The sequence below is a fragment of the Oncorhynchus masou genome, chromosome 18 (assembly GCF_036934945.1).
Source record: "Oncorhynchus masou masou isolate Uvic2021 chromosome 18, UVic_Omas_1.1, whole genome shotgun sequence".
Classification (NCBI taxonomy): Eukaryota; Metazoa; Chordata; class Actinopteri; order Salmoniformes; family Salmonidae; genus Oncorhynchus; species Oncorhynchus masou.
The window spans coordinates 78781796-78802922 of record NC_088229.1 but is presented as its reverse complement, the minus strand read 5'-3'; the positions used below and the strand labels follow the sequence as shown (position 1 = coordinate 78802922).

General features: G+C 43.6%; 1 protein-coding gene across 1 annotated transcript in view; it reads left to right on the top strand.

Annotated features, from left to right (window-relative positions):
- Positions 1-21127, top strand: part of nid1a (nidogen 1a) — a 101324-nt gene that overhangs the window by 58703 nt on the left and 21494 nt on the right. Inside the window, exons 14-18 of the mRNA XM_064924534.1 lie at positions 3735-3854; positions 4953-5174; positions 12554-12729; positions 17063-17189; positions 18371-18542. Coding sequence (XP_064780606.1) covers positions 3735-3854; positions 4953-5174; positions 12554-12729; positions 17063-17189; positions 18371-18542 — 817 coding nt within the window. The remainder of the gene's footprint in view (positions 1-3734; positions 3855-4952; positions 5175-12553; positions 12730-17062; positions 17190-18370; positions 18543-21127) is intronic.

Here is a 21127-nt window from a genome sequence, read left to right as displayed (position 1 = left end):
GCTCCCCTCAACCCCTCCCATCTATCTCTGACCACCATCCAGTCCCACCCTTCAGCTCCCCTCAACCCCTCCCATCTATCTCTGACCACCATCCAGTCCCACCCTTCAGCTCCCCTCAACCCCTCCCATCTATCTCTGATCACCATCCAGCCCCAGCTCCCCTCAACCCCTCCCATCTATCTCTGATCACCATCCAGTCCCATCCTTCAGCTCCCCTCAACCCCTCCCATCTATCTCTGACCACCATCTAGTCCCATCCTTCAGCTCCCCTCAACCCCTCCCATCTATCTCTGACCACCATCCAGTCCCACCCTTCAGCTCCCCTCAACCCCTCCCATCTATCTCTGACCACCATCCAGTCCCACCCTTCAGCTCCCCTCAACCCCTCCCATCTATCTCTGACCACCATCCAGTCCCACCCTTCAGCTCCCCTCAACCCCTCCCATCTATCTCTGATCACCATCCAGCCCCAGCTCCCCTCAACCCCTCCCATCTATCTCTGATCACCATCCAGTCCCATCCTTCAGCTCCCCTCAACCCCTCCCATCTATCTCTGACCACCATCCAGTCCCATCCTTCAGCTCCCCTCAACCCCTCCCATCTATCTCTGACCACCATCCAGTCCCACCCTTCAGCTCCCCTCAACCCCTCCCATCTATCTCTGAACACCATCCAGTCCCATCCTTCAGCTCCCCTCAACCCCTCCCATCTATCTCTGACCACCATCCAGTCCCACCCTTCAGCTCCCCTCAACCCCTCCCATCTATCTCTGACCACCATCCAGTCCCACCCTTCAGCTCCCCTCAACCCCTCCCATCTATCTCTGACCACCATCCAGTCCCACCCTTCAGCTCCCCTCAACCCCTCCCATCTATCTCTGATCACCATCCAGCCCCAGCTCCCCTCAACCCCTCCCATCTATCTCTGATCACCATCCAGTCCCATCCTTCAGCTCCCCTCAACCCCTCCCATCTATCTCTGACCACCATCTAGTCCCATCCTTCAGCTCCCCTCAACCCCTCCCATCTATCTCTGACCACCATCCAGTCCCACCCTTCAGCTCCCCTCAACCCCTCCCATCTATCTCTGACCACCATCCAGTCCCACCCTTCAGCTCCCCTCAACCCCTCCCATCTATCTCTGACCACCATCCAGTCCCACCCTTCAGCTCCCCTCAACCCCTCCCATCTATCTCTGATCACCATCCAGCCCCAGCTCCCTCAACCCCTCCCATCTATCTCTGATCACCATCCAGTCCCATCCTTCAGCTCCCCTCAACCCCTCCCATCTATCTCTGACCACCATCCAGTCCCACCCTTCAGCTCCCCTCAACCCCTCCCATCTATCTCTGACCACCATCCAGTCCCACCCTTCAGCTCCCCTCAACCCCTCCCATCTAACTCTGACCACCATCCAGTCCCACCCTTCAGCTCCCCTCAACCCCTCCCATCTAACTCTGACCACCATCCATTTTGATTTATATTAGCCATATATTTTTAACTGTGATGTTTCACAACAGTTCTACATTTTACAGACACAGTATATTTGAGTTGTTATTGTTATTATATGTCCCACCCTTCAGCTCCATTCAAATTTCCATTTTTATTTCTATTGACATATATTTTTTTTAACTGTGTTGTGATGTTTCACAAAAGTTCTGAACCTTTCTTATTCTCTAGAGATTGTAAATTAAAGATATTTGTTTCTCTAAAAGTATTATTTTATTGATCGATTGACTATCAAAAGTGAGGTTTCGGGCCTTTCGATCGTATTAAACTTTCGTTTTCATTTGTGCCTTCTCCAGATTCTCACTGGCAAACTCTGGTGTGAAAAGCACTATCGTACTCCAACAGATTTGTTTTTGTGTTTAAGGTGTCGCCCTGCAACAACCTCTCTCTGAGACAGCTCTAAAGGACCTCTGACATGATGTCCAAAATGCTCATTAGGAAAATCACGTCTCCCAGTATTGTTAAGGCCCTGGTGAAATTCTTCTAAAACTTTTGACTTCTGTTTTTAGTGTAATCAGACCAAAGTTCAAATTTCATGTCAAAGGTTTTCCAGCAAATGCTACAAAAAAATCCCTGTCATCCGTGTGAACAAAAGAAGGAGAAAAAGGGGGAGGAGGGCTGGGTGCCTTGTAAGAGTTTACTACCACTCCCCTCCGTATTATTGGCCAACGTGGAAAACAAACTGTACGATCTACGATTAAGACTCTCCTACCAACGGGACATTAAAAACTGTAATATCTTATGTTTCACCGAGACGTGGCTAAACGATGACATGGATTATTTAGATCTGGCTTCATCGTGCACCGGCAGAGAAACTATTTCTGGAGGTGTGGAGGTGTGTGTCTATTTGTCAATAACTGCTGGTGCACGATGTCTAATATTAAAGAATTTTCAAGGTATTACTCGTCTGAGGTAGAGTACCTCATGATAAGCTGTAGACCACACTATAGTTCTCATCTATATTTTTCGTAGCTGTCGTAGCTGTCTATTTACCACCACAAACCGATGCTGGCGCTAAGACTCCACTCAATGAGCTGTGTAAGGTCATAACCAAACAAGAACATGCTCATCCAGAAGTGGTGCTCCTAGTGGCCGGGGACTTTAATGCAGGGAAACTTAAATCTGTTTTACCTCATTTCTACCAGCATGTCAAATGTGCAACCAGAGGGAAAAAACTCTACATCACATTTTCTCCACACACAGAGATGCATACAAAGCTCTAGATCACCTTTTCTCCACACAGTGATACGTACAAAGCTCTCCCTTGTCCTCCATTTGCTAAATCTGACCATAATTCTATCCTCCTGATTCCTGCTTACAAGCAAAAACTAAATCAGGAAGTACCAGTGACTCGCTCAATACAGAAGTGGTCAGATGACGTGGATGCTAACCTGCAGGACTGTTTTGGTAGCACAGACTGGAATATGTTCCGGGATTCATTCAATGGCATTGAGGAGTATACCACCTCAGTCACCGGCTTCATCAATAAGTTCATCGACGACATCCTCCCCACAGTGACCGTACGTACATTTCCCAACCAGAAACCATGGATTACAGGCACGTTCTTGTTGATGTTTTTTGGCTGCATCCTCATCTTGTCTTTCCCTGTGCTCCAAGTCCAACCAAATAATGTCACTCAAACAGAATGGGGAACTAACAAAGAGCCACTGACCACAACCAAACAAACATGTTGGTGTTTTAGGAGGGATTCTGAAAGACGCTCGTGGGGGTTCCACTGAAAGTTGACTAGCAACAACAACTGGGACCTAAAAGACACCCAACATGAGCGGCAACTAAATTTCCCCAAGAACAGATAAACAAAAAAATGAGGTGCCACCAATCGGTGCGCCGCACGCGCTAACTTGCTAACGTGCTAGCCTCGAATATAAATGGGAAAATCAAAGCCTGTAACACTATATAGTCAAATACTAAATCTAAATACCCCATTTCATATTGTTAAGTTCAAATGAATACAATATAAAACTACACCATTCAAACCGTGGACTTCATCTTTATGCCTGTCCTCTTGGTCATTTATTTCCTTCACAGAGTGGGCTCCCTTTTCTCTCCCTCCCTCCCACCTTCCCTCTCTCCATTCCAGGAAATATGTGTTTTAAACTTGTATGAACTAGATTTTATTGTGTCAAAGGATAACTATTGCGTGTGCTGCCTTTGATAACATGTAATGTCACCTTATTTGAAATAAAGCCTTCTCGTCCCCTGTAGATATTGATGAGTGCCAGTCTGCCAGGTGCCACCAGAAGGCTGTGTGTTATAACACCCAGGGGTCCTTTACCTGCCAGTGCAGGCCAGGTTACTACGGTGACGGCTTCTACTGCTCCTCAGGTACGTCTCTGTGGAATGGAAGAACATCATGGTTGCTTGTCAGGTAAAGACCTGACTTGCTCTGAAGTCGCGAGACGTTTTCACTATATTCTGACCCTTTCAGTTAAAACATGACCCTTATCCATTACAGAATGTTTACAGAAGGGCTTGAACAGTAATAGGGTAATTTTCCAAAGCAACACTCCCTTCTTCCCCCCTCCTCCTCCCCCAACATAGCCTTTACTGTTCCCACAGAGGGATGAGTAGATAACAAACCCATTAAAACAGACCCAGACGTACTGCATCACCAGCTACTGATGTTCAGCTGTAGCCCAGGGGTCACTGGCTCATAGCTGCCTGCTGCAACTCTCTTAGTAATAACTACACTTCACTTTGACTACAGTGGATACTTTGAAAAACGAGACACACAATCTCTCTCTCTCTCTCTCTCTCTCTCTCTCTCTCTCTCTCTCTCTCTCCTGTCTCTCCTCTCTCTCTCTCTCTCTCTCCTGTCTCTCCTCTCTCTCTGTCTGTCTCTCTCCTCTCTCTCTTTTCCCAAAGCACATTCCTATCATTATCCAGCATCATTCTTGGAAAAGAAAACACATTCCTGCTTTGGAGAGAGAGAGAGAGAGAGAGAGATGGAGGGAGGAGAGAGAGAGAGCTGGGAGGGGGAGAGAGAGAGAGCTGGGGGGGGAGCTAGGGGGGAGAGGGAGCTGGGGGGAGGGGGAGAGAGAGAGGCAGGGAGGGGAGAGAGAGAGGGAAGGGAGATAATTAAAACAGGGCTCAAACAAGGATCATATGAGATAAACAATATTGAGAGTGGAATGAGCTGGCTAAATCAAAGCCAACCGGATTAAAGCTTGTAACAGTAACTCCCTACAGTAGCTCCACCAGTTATACACTTCCATAATGAATCTATAAAGCTCTGACAACACAGTATGTACTATATTGATTGTTAATGTCTTTCTCTCAGAGGGGATTCTATATACCCATCTAGGTAGACATCATCTTTAAGTCTTTGTTGTTATGTATCTCCTTCCAACTAATAACCCAACTGTTGATATAAAAGGGCTTTTATAAATAACTTTGATTGATTGTTAATTTCCCTCCTCCCAGAGCGTACGAAGTCGCAGTGTGAGACCCACAGGGACCGTCTCCTAGGCTCTACAGAGTATGGGCCCCGGCCGGTGCCTGGTCAGTACGTGCCTACCTGTGACGGCCAGGGAGCCTACGAGGCCTCCCAGTGCCACGGTTCCATCGGACATTGTTGGTGTGTTGACCGTAATGGACTGGAGATCCCAGGAACACGCACTGGGCCCGGCAGAGGCAGACCACTGTGTGAGTTATACTCTCCATCGGCCTGATTAAGAGGAATTTAGTGCATGTCTACAAACAATGGGAGACTTGAGTGGACATGTCCGTTAAGTAAACATACACTCAATTCAGAATACCACCCTTAGTGAATCAAATGAATTAAGACTCAGTAAACAGAGACTCAGGTCAGAATACCACCCTTAGTGAATCATATGAATTAAGACTCAGTAAACAGAGACTCAGGTCAGAATACCACCCTTAGTGAATCATATGAATTAAGACTCAGTAAACAGAGACTCAGGTCAGAATACCACCCTTAGTGAATTATATGAATTAAGACTCAGTAAACAGAGACTCAGGTCAGAATACCACCCTTAGTGAATCATATGAATTAAGACTCAGTAAACAGAGACTCAGGTCAGAATACCACCCTTAGTGAATCATATGAATTAAGACTCAGTAAACAGAGACTCAGGTCAGAATACCACCCTTAGTGAATCAAATGAATTAAGACTCAGTAAACAGAGACTCAGGTCAGAATACCACCCTTAGTGAATCATATGAATTAAGACTCAGTAAACAGAGACTCAGGTCAGAATACCACCCTTAGTGAATCATATGAATTAAGACTCAGTAAACAGAGACTCAGGTCAGAATACCACCCTTAGTGAATCATATGAATTAAGACTCAGTAAACAGAGACTCAGGTCAGAATACCACCCTTAGTGAATCATATGAATTAAGACTCAGTAAACAGAGACTCAGGTCAGAATACCACCCTTAGTGAATCATATGAATTAAGACTCAGTAAACAGAGACTCAGGTCAGAATACCACCCTTAGTGAATCATATGAATTAAGACTCAGTAAACAGAGACTCAGGTCAGAATACCACCCTTAGTGAATCATATGAATTAAGACTCAGTAAACAGAGACTCAGGTCAGAATACCACCCTTAGTGAATCATATGAATTAAGACTCAGTAAACAGAGACTCAGGTCAGAATACCACCCTTAGTGAATCATATGAATTAAGACTCAGTAAACAGAGACTCAGGTCAGAATACCACCCTTAGTGAATCATATGAATTAAGACTCAGTAAACAGAGACTCAGGTCAGAATACCACCCTTAGTGAATCATATGAATTAAGACTCAGTAAACAGAAACTCAGGTCAGAATACCACCCTTAGTGAATCATATGAATTAAGACTCAGTAAACAGAAACTCAGGTCAGAATACCACCCTTAGTGAATCATATGAATTAAGACTCAGTAAACAGAAACTCAGGTCAGAATACCACCCTTAGTGAATCATATGAATTAAGACTCAGTAAACAGAGACTCAGGTCAGAATACCACCCTTAGTGAATCATATGAATTAAGACTCAGTAAACAGAGACTCAGGTCAGAATACCACCCTTAGTGAATCATATGAATTAAGACTCAGTAAACAGAGACTCAGGTCAGAATACCACCCTTAGTGAATCATATGAATTAAGACTCAGTAAACAGAGACTCAGGTCAGAATACCACCCTTAGTGAATCATATGAATTAAGACTCAGTAAACAGAGACTCAGGTCAGAATACCACCCTTAGTGAATCATATGAATTAAGACTCAGTAAACATACACTCAATTCAGAATACCACCCTTAGTGAATCAAATGAATTAAGACTCAGTAAACAGAGACTCAGGTCAGAATACCACCCTTAGTGAATCATATGAATTAAGACTCAGTAAACAGAGACTCAGGTCAGAATACCACCCTTAGTGAATCATATGAATTAAGACTCAGTAAACAGAGACTCAATTCAGAATACCACCCTTAGTGAATCAAATGAATTAAGACTCAGTAAACAGAGACTCAGGTCAGAATACCACCCTTAGTGAATCATATGAATTAAGACTCAGTAAACAGAGACTCAGGTCAGAATACCACCCTTAGTGAATCATAAACAGAGACTGAATTAAGACTCAGTAAACAGAGACTCAGGTCAGAATACCACCCTTAGTGAATCATATGAATTAAGACTCAGTAAACAGAGACTCAGGTCAGAATACCACCCTTAGTGAATCATATGAATTAAGACTCAGTAAACAGAGACTCAGGTCAGAATACCACCCTTAGTGAATCAAATGAATTAAGACTCAGTAAACAGAGACTCAGGTCAGAATACCACCCTTAGTGAATCATATGAATTAAGACTCAGTAAACAGAGACTCAGGTCAGAATACCACCCTTAGTGAATCATATGAATTAAGACTCAGTAAACAGAGACTCAGGTCAGAATACCACCCTTAGTGAATCATATGAATTAAGACTCAGTAAACAGAGACTCAGGTCAGAATACCACCCTTAGTGAATCATATGAATTAAGACTCAGTAAACAGAGACTCAGGTCAGAATACCACCCTTAGTGAATCATATGAATTAAGACTCAGTAAACAGAGACTCAGGTCAGAATACCACCCTTAGTGAATCATATGAATTAAGACTCAGTAAACAGAGACTCAGGTCAGAATACCACCCTTAGTGAATCATATGAATTAAGACTCAGTAAACAGAGACTCAGGTCAGAATACCACCCTTAGTGAATCATATGAATTAAGACTCAGTAAACAGAGACTCAGGTCAGAATACCACCCTTAGTGAATCATATGAATTAAGACTCAGTAAACAGAGACTCAGGTCAGAATACCACCCTTAGTGAATCATATGAATTAAGACTCAGTAAACAGAGACTCAGGTCAGAATACCACCCTTAGTGAATCATATGAATTAAGACTCAGTAAACAGAGACTCAGGTCAGAATACCACCCTTAGTGAATCATATGAATTAAGACTCAGTAAACAGAGACTCAGGTCAGAATACCACCCTTAGTGAATCAATGAATTAAGACTCAGTAAACAGAGACTCAGGTCAGAATACCACCCTTAGTGAATCATATGAATTAAGACTCAGTAAACAGAGACTCAGGTCAGAATACCACCCTTAGTGAATCATATGAATTAAGACTCAGTAAACAGAGACTCAGGTCAGAATACCACCCTTAGTGAATCATATGAATTAAGACTCAGTAAACAGAGACTCAGGTCAGAATACCACCCTTAGTGAATCATATGAATTAAGACTCAGTAAACAGAGACTCAGGTCAGAATACCACCCTTAGTGAATCATATGAATTAAGACTCAGTAAACAGAGACTCAGGTCAGAATACCACCCTTAGTGAATCATATGAATTAAGACTCAGTAAACAGAGACTCAGGTCAGAATACCACCCTTAGTGAATCATATGAATTAAGACTCAGTAAACAGAGAACTCAGGTCAGAATACCACCCTTAGTGAATCATATGAATTAAGACTCAGTAAACAGAAACTCAGGTCAGAATACCACCCTTAGTGAATCATATGAATTAAGACTCAGTAAACAGAGACTCAGGTCAGAATACCACCCTTAGTGAATCATATGAATTAAGACTCAGTAAACAGAGACTCAGGTCAGAATACCACCCTTAGTGAATCATATGAATTAAGACTCAGTAAACAGAGACTCAGGTCAGAATACCACCCTTAGTGAATCATATGAATTAAGACTCAGTAAACAGAGACTCAGGTCAGAATACCACCCTTAGTGAATCATATGAATTAAGACTCAGTAAACAGAGACTCAGGTCAGAATACCACCCTTAGTGAATCATATGAATTAAGACTCAGTAAACAGAGACTCAGGTCAGAATACCACCCTTAGTGAATCATATGAATTAAGACTCAGTAAACAGAGACTCAGGTCAGAATACCACCCTTAGTGAATCATATGAATTAAGACTCAGTAAACAGAGACTCAGGTCAGAATACCACCCTTAGTGAATCATATGAATTAAGACTCAGTAAACAGAGACTCAGGTCAGAATACCACCCTTAGTGAATCATATGAATTAAGACTCAGTAAACAGAGACTCAGGTCAGAATACCACCCTTAGTGAATCATATGAATTAAGACTCAGTAAACAGAGACTCAGGTCAGAATACCACCCTTAGTGAATCATATGAATTAAGACTCAGTAAACAGAGACTCAGGTCAGAATACCACCCTTAGTGAATCATATGAATTAAGACTCAGTAAACAGAGACTCAGGTCAGAATACCACCCTTAGTGAATCATATGAATTAAGACTCAGTAAACAGAGACTCAGGTCAGAATACCACCCTTAGTGAATCATATGAATTAAGACTCAGTAAACAGAGACTCAGGTCAGAATACCACCCTTAGTGAATCATATGAATTAAGACTCAGTAAACAGAGACTCAGGTCAGAATACCACCCTTAGTGAATCATATGAATTAAGACTCAGTAAACAGAGACTCAGGTCAGAATACCACCCTTAGTGAATCATATGAATTAAGACTCAGTAAACAGAGACTCAGGTCAGAATACCACCCTTAGTGAATCATATGAATTAAGACTCAGTAAACAGAGACTCAGGTCAGAATACCACCCTTAGTGAATCATATGAATTAAGACTCAGTAAACAGAGACTCAGGTCAGAATACCACCCTTAGTGAATCATATGAATTAAGACTCAGTAAACAGAGACTCAGGTCAGAATACCACCCTTAGTGAATCATATGAATTAAGACTCAGTAAACAGAGACTCAGGTCAGAATACCACCCTTAGTGAATCATATGAATTAAGACTCAGTAAACAGAGACTCAGGTCAGAATACCACCCTTAGTGAATCATATGAATTAAGACTCAGTAAACAGAGACTCAGGTCAGAATACCACCCTTAGTGAATCATATGAATTAAGACTCAGTAAACAGAGACTCAGGTCAGAATACCACCCTTAGTGAATCATATGAATTAAGACTCAGTAAACAGAGACTCAGGTCAGAATACCACCCTTAGTGAATCATATGAATTAAGACTCAGTAAACAGAGACTCAGGTCAGAATACCACCCTTAGTGAATCATATGAATTAAGACTCAGTAAACAGAGACTCAGGTCAGAATACCACCCTTAGTGAATCATATGAATTAAGACTCAGTAAACAGAGACTCAGGTCAGAATACCACCCTTAGTGAATCATATGAATTAAGACTCAGTAAACAGAGACTCAGGTCAGAATACCACCCTTAGTGAATCATATGAATTAAGACTCAGTAAACAGAGACTCAGGTCAGAATACCACCCTTAGTGAATCATATGAATTAAGACTCAGTAAACAGAGACTCAGGTCAGAATACCACCCTTAGTGAATCATATGAATTAAGACTCAGTAAACAGAGACTCAGGTCAGAATACCACCCTTAGTGAATCATATGAATTAAGACTCAGTAAACAGAGACTCAGGTCAGAATACCACCCTTAGTGAATCATATGAATTAAGACTCAGTAAACAGAGACTCAGGTCAGAATACCACCCTTAGTGAATCATATGAATTAAGACTCAGTAAACAGAGACTCAGGTCAGAATACCACCCTTAGTGAATCATATGAATTAAGACTCAGTAAACAGAGACTCAGGTCAGAATACCACCCTTAGTGAATCATATGAATTAAGACTCAGTAAACAGAGACTCAGGTCAGAATACCACCCTTAGTGAATCATATGAATTAAGACTCAGTAAACAGAGACTCAGGTCAGAATACCACCCTTAGTGAATCATATGAATTAAGACTCAGTAAACAGAAACTCAGGTCAGAATACCACCCTTAGTGAATCATATGAATTAAGACTCAGTAAACAGAGACTCAGGTCAGAATACCACCCTTAGTGAATCATATGAATTAAGACTCAGTAAACAGAGACTCAGGTCAGAATACCACCCTTAGTGAATCATATGAATTAAGACTCAGTAAACAGAGACTCAGGTCAGAATACCACCCTTAGTGAATCATATGAATTAAGACTCAGTAAACAGAGACTCAGGTCAGAATACCACCCTTAGTGAATCATATGAATTAAGACTCAGTAAACAGAGACTCAGGTCAGAATACCACCCTTAGTGAATCATATGAATTAAGACTCAGTAAACAGAGACTCAGGTCAGAATACCACCCTTAGTGAATCAAATGAATTAAGACTCAGTAAACAGAGACTCAGGTCAGAATACCACCCTTAGTGAATCATATGAATTAAGACTCAGTAAACAGAGACTCAGGTCAGAATACCACCCTTAGTGAATCATATGAATTAAGACTCAGTAAACAGAGACTCAGGTCAGAATACCACCCTTAGTGAATCATATGAATTAAGACTCAGTAAACAGAGACAGGTCAGAATACCACCCTTAGTGAATCATATGAATTAAGACTCAGGTCATGTAAACAGAGACTCAGGTCAGAATACCACCCTTAGTGAATCATATGAATTAAGACTCAGTAAACAGAGACTCAGGTCAGAATACCACCCTTAGTGAATCATATGAATTAAGACTCAGTAAACAGAGACTCAGGTCAGAATACCACCCTTAGTGAATCATATGAATTAAGACTCAGTAAACAGAGACTCAGGTCAGAATACCACCCTTAGTGAATCATATGAATTAAGACTCAGTAAACAGAGACTCAGGTCAGAATACCACCCTTAGTGAATCATATGAATTAAGACTCAGTAAACAGAGACTCAGGTCAGAATACCACCCTTAGTGAATCATATGAATTAAGACTCAGTAAACAGAGACTCAGGTCAGAATACCACCCTTAGTGAATCATATGAATTAAGACTCAGTAAACAGAGACTCAGGTCAGAATACCACCCTTAGTGAATCAAATGAATTAAGACTCAGTAAACAGAGACTCAGGTCAGAATACCACCCTTAGTGAATCATATGAATTAAGACTCAGTAAACAGAGACTCAGGTCAGAATACCACCCTTAGTGAATCATATGAATTAAGACTCAGTAAACAGAGACTCAGGTCAGAATACCACCCTTAGTGAATCATATGAATTAAGACTCAGTAAACAGAGACTCAGGTCAGAATACCACCCTTAGTGAATCATATGAATTAAGACTCAGTAAACAGAGACTCAGGTCAGAATACCACCCTTAGTGAATCATATGAATTAAGACTCAGTAAACAGAGACTCAGGTCAGAATACCACCCTTAGTGAATCAAATGAATTAAGACTCAGTAAACAGAAACTCAGGTCAGAATACCACCCTTAGTGAATCAAATGAATTAAGACTCAGTAAACAGAGACTCAGGTCAGAATACCACCCTTAGTGAATCAAATGAATTAAGACTCAGTAAACAGAGACTCAGGTCAGAATACCACCCTTAGTGAATCAAATGAATTAAGACTCATTAAGACTCTCGGTCACAATTAAAAGCTGATGTACTCCCAGGCCAGATGTCTGTTGATTGATTCATTGATTAATCTCTCTACTGTAGGTATAGAACAAGGACCAACAGTTCGTCCCACAGTAGGCCCTACTCCCAGGCCAGATGTTTACCCTCTACCCCCCGGCACACACCTCCTCTTTGCTCAGAGTGGACGCATCGAGTTTGTCCCATTGGAGGGCTACAACATGAAGAAGACAGAGGCAAAGACTGTCCTGCATCTACCGGTGAGAAGTTGTTGTTGTTGATGTTGATGTTGACAGACCTGCTCCTATCTGAATGTCCTGTCCTGCATCTACCGGTGAGAAGTTGTTGTTGTTGATGTTGTTGTTGACAGGCCTGCTCCTATCAGAATGTCCTGTTCTGTGTCTACCGACTACCAGCACCACTAGCCTGGTACCCCATGCATTGGCGCTGCCTTTGGCCATTGTTACCATAACAGTTGGCAAGTCAACACAAACCGATCTGGAACCAAGCTTCGTCTTCTGCTCTCAGTGACTAACTCTTTAGTGAAGGCAGTCATATCTGTGGGTGGTTGAGACTGGATGTGTCTGGTTTGCGTTTAATTTGTTATAAGGTTAAAACTTTGGGAAAGTTAATACGTGGTTGAACTGGGTTCAGGGAGACTGCATTGTTACTGTAGTTGTCTTATTTAGGATATAAAGTCACAAGTGATTTGTAGCAGTGGGATTTCCTGTTGCTCAACGGTTTCCCCAATGGCATCCTTCTCCCCTGTCCACTACTATCGACCCATAGGGGCCTAGTCAAAAGTAGTACACTGTACAGTATAGGGAATAGGGTGCAATTTGGGACGTATCTCCTGTTTACTTTGACATTAGGAATCCTTATTCGGGTGCTATGGATTGTTATAGTTTGTTTAGGAGATTTAAGTATGTATTTAAAATTCCACAACAGTGTTTATGTTTAGTCTGATTCTGCTGGTACCAAGTCATTCTGCCTGATGGTACCAAGTTATTCTGCCTGCTGGTACCAAGTCATTCTGCTGGTACCAAGTCATTCTGCCTGCTGGTACCAAGTCATTTTGCTGGTACCAAGTCATTCTGCGTGCTGGTACCAAGTCATTCTGCTGGTACCAAGTTATTCTGCCTGCTGGTACCAAGTCATTCTGCTGGTACCAAGTTATTCTGCCTGCTGGTACCAAGTCATTCTGCCTGCTGGTACCAAGTTATTCTGCCTGCTGGTACCAAGTCATTCTGCTGTTACCGAGTTATTCTGCTGGTACCAAGTCATTCTGCCTGCTGGTACCAAGTCATTCTGCCTGCTGGTACCAAGTCATTCTGCCTGCTGGTACCAAGTCATTCTGCCTGCTGGTACCAAGTCATTCTGCTGGTACCAAGTCATTCTGCCTGCTGGTACCAAGTCATTCTGCTGGTACCAAGTCATTCTGCCTGCTGGTACCAAGTCATTTTGCTGGTACCAAGTCATTCTGCCTGCTGGTACCAAGTCATTCTGCTGGTACCAAATCATTCTGCTGGTAACAAGTCATTGTGCTGTTACCAAGTCATTCTGCTGGTACCAAGTCATTGTGCCTGCTGGTACCAAGTTATTCTGCCTGCTGGTACCAAGTCATTCTGCTGGTACCAAGTCATTCTGCCTGCTGGTACCAAGTTATTCTGCCTGCTGGTACCAAGTCATTCTGCTGGTACCAAGTCATTCTGCCTGCTGGTACCAAGTCATTCTGCCTGCTGGTACCAAGTCATTCTGCTGGTACCAAGTCATTCTGCCTGCTGGTACCAAGTCATTCTGCTGGTACCAAGTCATTCTGCCTGCTGGTACCAAGTCATTTTGCTGGTACCAAGTCATTCTGCCTGCTGGTACCAAGTCATTCTGCTGGTACCAAATCATTCTGCTGGTAACAAGTCATTGTGCTGTTACCAAGTCATTCTGCTGGTACCAAGTCATTGTGCCTGCTGGTACCAAGTTATTCTGCCTGCTGGTACCAAGTCATTCTGCTGGTACCAAGTCATTCTGCCTGCTGGTACCAAGTCATTCTGCTGGTACCAAGTCATTCTGCCTGCTGGTACCAAGTCATTTTGCTGGTACCAAGTCATTCTGCTGGTACCAAGTCATTCCTAGAGAATAGGGGGCCATTCAGGAGCCACACCCACCATGCACATACAGTGGGGCAAAATATTATTTAGTCATCCACCAATTGTGCAAGTTCTCCCACTTAAAAAGATGAGAGGCCTGTAATTTTCATCATAGGTACACTTCAACTATGAGAGACAAAATGAGAGAAAAAAATCCAGAAAATCACATTGTAGGATTTTTTATGAATTTATTTGCAAATTATGGTGGAAAATAAGTATTTGGTCAATAACAAAAGTTTATCTCAATACTTTGTTATATACCCTTTGTTGGCAATGACAGAGGTCAAACGTTTTCTGTAAGTCTTCACAAGGTTTTCACACACTGTTGCTGGTATTTTGGCCCATTCCTCTATGCAGATCTCCTCTAGAGCAGTGATGTTTTGGGGCTGTTGCTGGGCAACACAGACTTTCTCCAACTCCCTCCAAAGATTTTCTATGGGGTTGAGATCTGGAGACTGGCTAGGCCGCTCCAGGACCTTGAAATGCTTCTTATGAAGCCACTCCTTCGTTGCCCAGGCGGTGTGTTTGGGATCATTGTCATGCTGAAAGACCCAGCCACGTTTCATCTTCAATGCCCTTGCTGATGGAAGGAGGTTTTCACTCAAAATCTCATGATACATGGCCCCATTCATTCTTTCCTTTACACGGATCAGTTGTCCTGGTCCCTTTGCAGAAAAACAGCCCCAAAGCATGATGTTTCCACCCCCATGCTTCACAGTAGGTATGGTGTTCTTTGGATGCAACTCAGCATTCTTTGTCCTAAAAACACAACGAGTTGAGTTTTTACCAAAAAGTTATATTTTGGTTTCATCTGACCATATGACATTCTCCCAATCTTCTTCTGGATCATCCAAATACTCTCTAGCAAACTTCAGACGGGCCTGGACATGTACTGGCTTAAGCAGGGGGACACATCTGGCACTGCAGGATTTGAGTCCCTGGCGGCGTATGTGTTACTGATGGTAGGCTTTGTTACTTTGGTCCCAGTTCTCTGCAGGTCATTCACTAGGTCCCCCCGTGTGGTTCTGGGATTTTTGCTCACCATTCTTGTGATCATTTTGACCCCACAGGGTGAGATCTTGCGTGGAGCCCCAGATCGAGGGAGATTATCAGTGATCTTGTATGTCTTCCATGTCCTAATAATTGCTCCCACAGTTGATTTCTTCAAACCAAGCTGCTTACCTATTGCAGATTCAGTCTTCCCAGCCTGGTGCAGGTCTACAATTTTGTTTCTGGTGTCCTTTGACAGCTCTTTGATCTTGGCCATAGTGGAGTTTGGAGTGTGACTGTTTGAGGTTGTGGACAGGTCTTTTATTCTGATAACAAGTTCAAACAGGTGCCATTAATACAGGTAACGAGTGGAGGACAGAGGAGCCTCTTAAAGAAGAAGTTACAGGTCTGTGAGAGCCAGAAATCTTGCTTGTTTGTAGGTGACCAAATACTTATTTTCCACCATAATTTGCAAATAAATTCATTAAAAATCCTACAATGTGATTTTCTGGATTTTGTCTGTCATAAAGTGTACCTATGATGAAAATTACAGGCCTCTCTCATCTTTTTAAGTGGGAGAACTTGCACAATTGGTGGCTGACTAAATACTTTTTTACCCCACTGTATGTAGTAAAGGTCAATAACTGGGCTGTAATAGGAGGTCTGAAGATAAAGATCACACTGCTGCCAAGGTTTCTAACTCGATGGTTTTACTCAAAGAAAAGCCTTTGAGTTGAATGGAAAAGAGTAGGTGTCAGTGAAATAAATATTCATAAATTGAAAAGACTTGATGAATGTAAACGCAAGAGGCCACCAATCGTTTCAAAGTATTGTGGTTGTGGTGTACTTAAGAATCTCAACCAATTCCTTACAGCATTGGGAGCATGTGTGGTCATTGAAACTGGGACGAAGCATTAATGCCCTTCAGACCCAGTGTCGTTCAGGGTTCTCTCTCGGTTCTCTCTCGGTTCTCTCTCGGTTCTCTCTCAGCCCGTTCCACCGCTGGTAGTGAGCCAGGTTGTTGTGTAGACTGTTAGCTAGTTCCTATCTGGAGGGGAGGTCTGGTGGAGATCTGGTCTGCATTACACAGACACACAGACACACACACACACACACACACACACACAGACACAGGCAAACACACACACACACACACACACACACACACCCACACATACATTATATTACAACCACATGCTGACATTTGTCCTCTAGTGGTTCACAGCGGTGCTGCACCACCAGTGGATTAATACCTAACAACATTCTCTGTTACACTGATCTCCCAACCAGCTGGCTTGAAGTGTGTTCGTGTGTGTGCGTGTGTGTGTGCATGCGTGCGTGCTGTCGAGGGGGTTGTAGAGTTGGACAACAGAGAAAACACATTTCCATCTGTAGCGTGATGACGATGAACTAAACCACTGTTCTGGTAGCTGACCTCTGACCTGTGCGTTGACCCCAGGAGAAGGTGATCATCGGGGTGGCCTATGACTGTGTGGAGAAGATGGTGTACTGGACAGACATCACATCCCCCTCTATCAGCAAGGCCAACCTGCAGGGAGGAGGAGCAATCCCTGTCATCAGATCAGGTTAGAGTTCAGTTCACTCTCCACCACATCTGTTGGTCACCTCTGTTCTGTTGGTTTGCTAAATTAGTTCACTTTTTTATCATACCAGACACTCTTATCCAGAGCAATTTACAGGAGCAATTAGGATTAAGTGCCTTGCTCAAGGACACATTGACAGATTTGTCCCCTACTTGGCTCGGGGAATCGAACCAGCATCCTTTCGGTTACTGGCCCAACGCTCTTAACCACTGGGCAACCTGCCACCATCAGTATTATAGAATCTGGTGCCAGTGTTCTAGAATGTTGAGTAAGTGTTCTGTAACGTTGAGTCATTGTTCTGTAATGTTGAGTCATTGTTCTGTAATGTTGAGTCAGTGTTCTGTAATGTTGAGTCATTGTTCTGTAATGTTGAGTCATTGTTCTGTAATGTTGAGTCATTGTTCTGTAATGTTGTGTAAGTGTTCTGTAATGTTGAGTCAGTGTTCTGTAATGTTGTGTAAGTGTTCTGTAATGTTGAGTCAGTGTTTTAGAGTGTGTTGCCAGTATCCTAGAATGTTGAGCCAGTGTTGTAGAATGTGGTGTCAGTGGTCTAGAATGTTTAGTTAGTGTTCTAGAATGTGGTGTCAGTGTTCTCGAATGTTGAGTAAGTGTTCTAGAATGTTGAGTCAGTGTTTTAGAATGTTGAGTCAGTCGTCTAGATTGTGGTGCCAGTATTCTAGAATCTGGTGCCAGTGTTCTAGAATGTTGAGTAGGTGTTCTAGAATGTTGAGTCGGTGTTCTAGAATGTTGAGTCAGTGTTCTAGAATGTTGAGTCAGTGGTCTAGATTGTGGTGCCAGTATTCTAGAATCTGGTGCCAGTGTTCTAGAATGTTGAGTAGGTGTTCTAGAATGTTGAGTCGGTGTTCTAGAATGTTGCGTCAGTGTTCTAGATTGTGTTATCAGTGTTCTAGAATGTGTTGTCAGTGTTCTAGAATGTGGTATTAGTGTTCTAGAATGTGGTGTCAGTGTTATAGAATGTGGTGTCAGTGTTCTAGAATGTGGTGTCAGTGGTCTAGCGTGGAGTGTCAGTGTTCTAGAATGTTGAGTCAATGTTTTGGAGTGTGGTGCCAGTATTCTAGAATGTTGAGTCAGTGTTCTACTTTGTGCTCCCTTCTACATTTCCATGTTTATGTATGTTTTATTGACTAATGTCTTCCTCTTAGATCTGGAGAGTCCAGAAGGGATCGCTATAGACCATCTGGGTCGTACCCTGTTCTGGACAGATTCTATGAAGGACCGCATCGAGGTGGCCTCTCTGGATGGGACCAAGCGACGTGTCCTCATCGACACAAACTTGGTCAACCCCCGAGCCATCATCGTTGACCCTGTCAATGGGTGAGTCACCATGTAGATCTGTGCATCTCCTCGAGAAGGGACAGACTGGCCATAGATCAGTTCTGGCTAGTAATGGGGCGTTGAGGAAAACATTGGGATGGTGTGTTGGAAATGCCTGGGGCAAATAATGGTCTGTCCCCCTCCTCTAGTACCCCTACCCATTCCACTTAGTAGATCTATGGTCCAGTCTGTCCCCCTCCTCTAGTACCCCTATCCATTCCACTTAGTAGATCTATGGTCCAGTCTGTCCCCCTCCTCTAGTATCCATTCCACTTAGTAGATCTATGGTCCAGTCTGTCCCCCTCCTCTAGTACCCCTACCCATTCCACTTAGTAGATCTATGGTCCAGTCTGTCCCCCTCCTCTAGTACCCCTATCCATTCCACTTAGTAGATCTATGGTCCAGTCTGTCCCCCTCCTCTAGTATCCATTCCACTTAGTAGATCTATGGTCCAGTCTGTCCCCCTCCTCTAGTATCCATTCCACTTAGTAGATCTATGGTCCAGTCTGTCCCCCTCCTCTAGTATCCATTCCACTTAGTAGATCTATGGACCAGTCTGTCCCCCTCCTCTAGTACCCCTATCCATTCCACTTAGTAGATCTACGGTCCAGTCTGTCCCCCTCCTCTAGTATCCATTCCACTTAGTAGATCTATGGTCCAGTCTGTCCCCCTCCTCTAGTACCCCTATCCATTCCACTTAGTAGATCTATGGTCCAGTCTGTCCCCCTCCTCTAGTACCCCTACCCATTCCACTTAGTAGATCTATGGTCCAGTCTGTCCCCCTCCTCTAGTACCCCTATCCATTCCACTTAGTAGATCTATGGACCAGTCTGTCCCCCTCCTCTAGTATCCATTCCACTTAGTAGATCTATGGTCCAGTCTGTCCCCCTCCTCTAGTATCCATTCCACTTAGTAGATCTATGGTCCAGTCTGTCCCCCTCCTCTAGTACCCCTATCCATTCCACTTAGTAGATCTATGGTCCAGTCTGTCCCCCTCCTCTAGTACCCCTATCCATTCCACTTAGTAGATCTATGGTCCAGTCTGTCCCCCTCCTCTAGTATCCATTCCACTTAGTAGATCTATGGTCCAGTCTGTCCCCCTCCTCTAGTATCCATTCCACTTAGTAGATCTATGGTCCAGTCTGTCCCCCTCCTCTAGTATCCAATCCACTTAGTAGATCTATGGTCCAGTCTGTCCCCCTCCTCTAGTACCCCTATCCATTCCACTTAGTAGATCTATGGTCCAGTCTGTCCCCCTCCTCTAGTATCCATTCCACTTAGTAGATCTATGGTCCAGTCTGTCCCCCTCCTCTAGTATCCAATCCACTTAGTAGATCTATGGTCCAGTCTGTCCCCCTCCTCTAGTACCCCTATCCATTCCACTTAGTAGATCTATGGTCCAGTCTGTCCCCCTCCTCTAGTATCCAATCCACTTAGTAGATCTATGGTCCAGTCTGTCCCCCTCCTCTAGTATCCATTCCACTTAGTAGATCTATGGTCCAGTCTGTCCCCCTCCTCTAGTATCCAATCCACTTAGTAGATCTATGGTCCAGTCTGTCCCCCTCCTCTAGTACCCCTATCCATTCCACTTAGTAGATCTATGGTCCAGTCTGTCCCCCTCCTCTAGTACCCCTACCCATTCCACTTAGTAGATATATGGTCCAGTCTGTCCCCCTCCTCTAGTATCCATTCCACTTAGTAGATCTATGGTCCAGTCTGTCCCCCTCCTCTAGTATCCATTCCACTTAGTAGATCTATGGTCCAGTCTGTCCCCCTCCTCTAGTACCCCTATCCATTCCACTTAGTAGATCTATGGTCCAGTCTGTCCCCCTCCTCTAGTATCCAATCCACTTAGTAGATCTATGGTCCAGTCTGTCCCCCTCCTCTAGTATCCATTCCACTTAGTAGATCTATGGTCCAGTCTGTCCCCCTCCTCTAGTATCCATTCCACTTAGTAGATCTATGGACCAGTCTGTCCCCCTCCTCTAGTACCCCTATCCATTCCACTTAGTAGATCTACGGTCCAGTCTGTCCCCCTCCTCTAGTATCCAATCCACTTAGTAGATCTATGGTCCAGTCTGTCCCCCTCCTCTAGTACCCCTATCCATTCCACTTAGTAGATATATGGTCCAGTCTGTCCCCCTCCTCTAGTATCCATTCCACTTAGTAGATCTATGGTCCAGTCTGTCCCCCTCCTCTAGTATCCATTCCACTTAGTAGATCTATGGTCCAGTCTGTCCCCCTCCTCTAGTATCCAATCCACTTAGTAGATCTATGGTCCAGTCTGTCCCCCTCCTCTAGTACCCCTATCCATTCCACTTAGTAGATCTATGGTCCAGTCTGTCCCCCTCCTCTAGTACCCCTATCCATTCCACTTAGTAGATCTATGGTCCAGTCTGTCCCCCTCCTCTAGTATCCAATCCACTTAGTAGATCTATGGTCCAGTCTGTCCCCCTCCTCTAGTATCCATTCCACTTAGTAGATCTATGGTCCAGTCTGTCCCCCTCCTCTAGTACCCCTATCCATTCCACTTAGTAGATCTATGGTCCAGTCTGTCCCCCTCCTCTAGTATCCATTCCACTTAG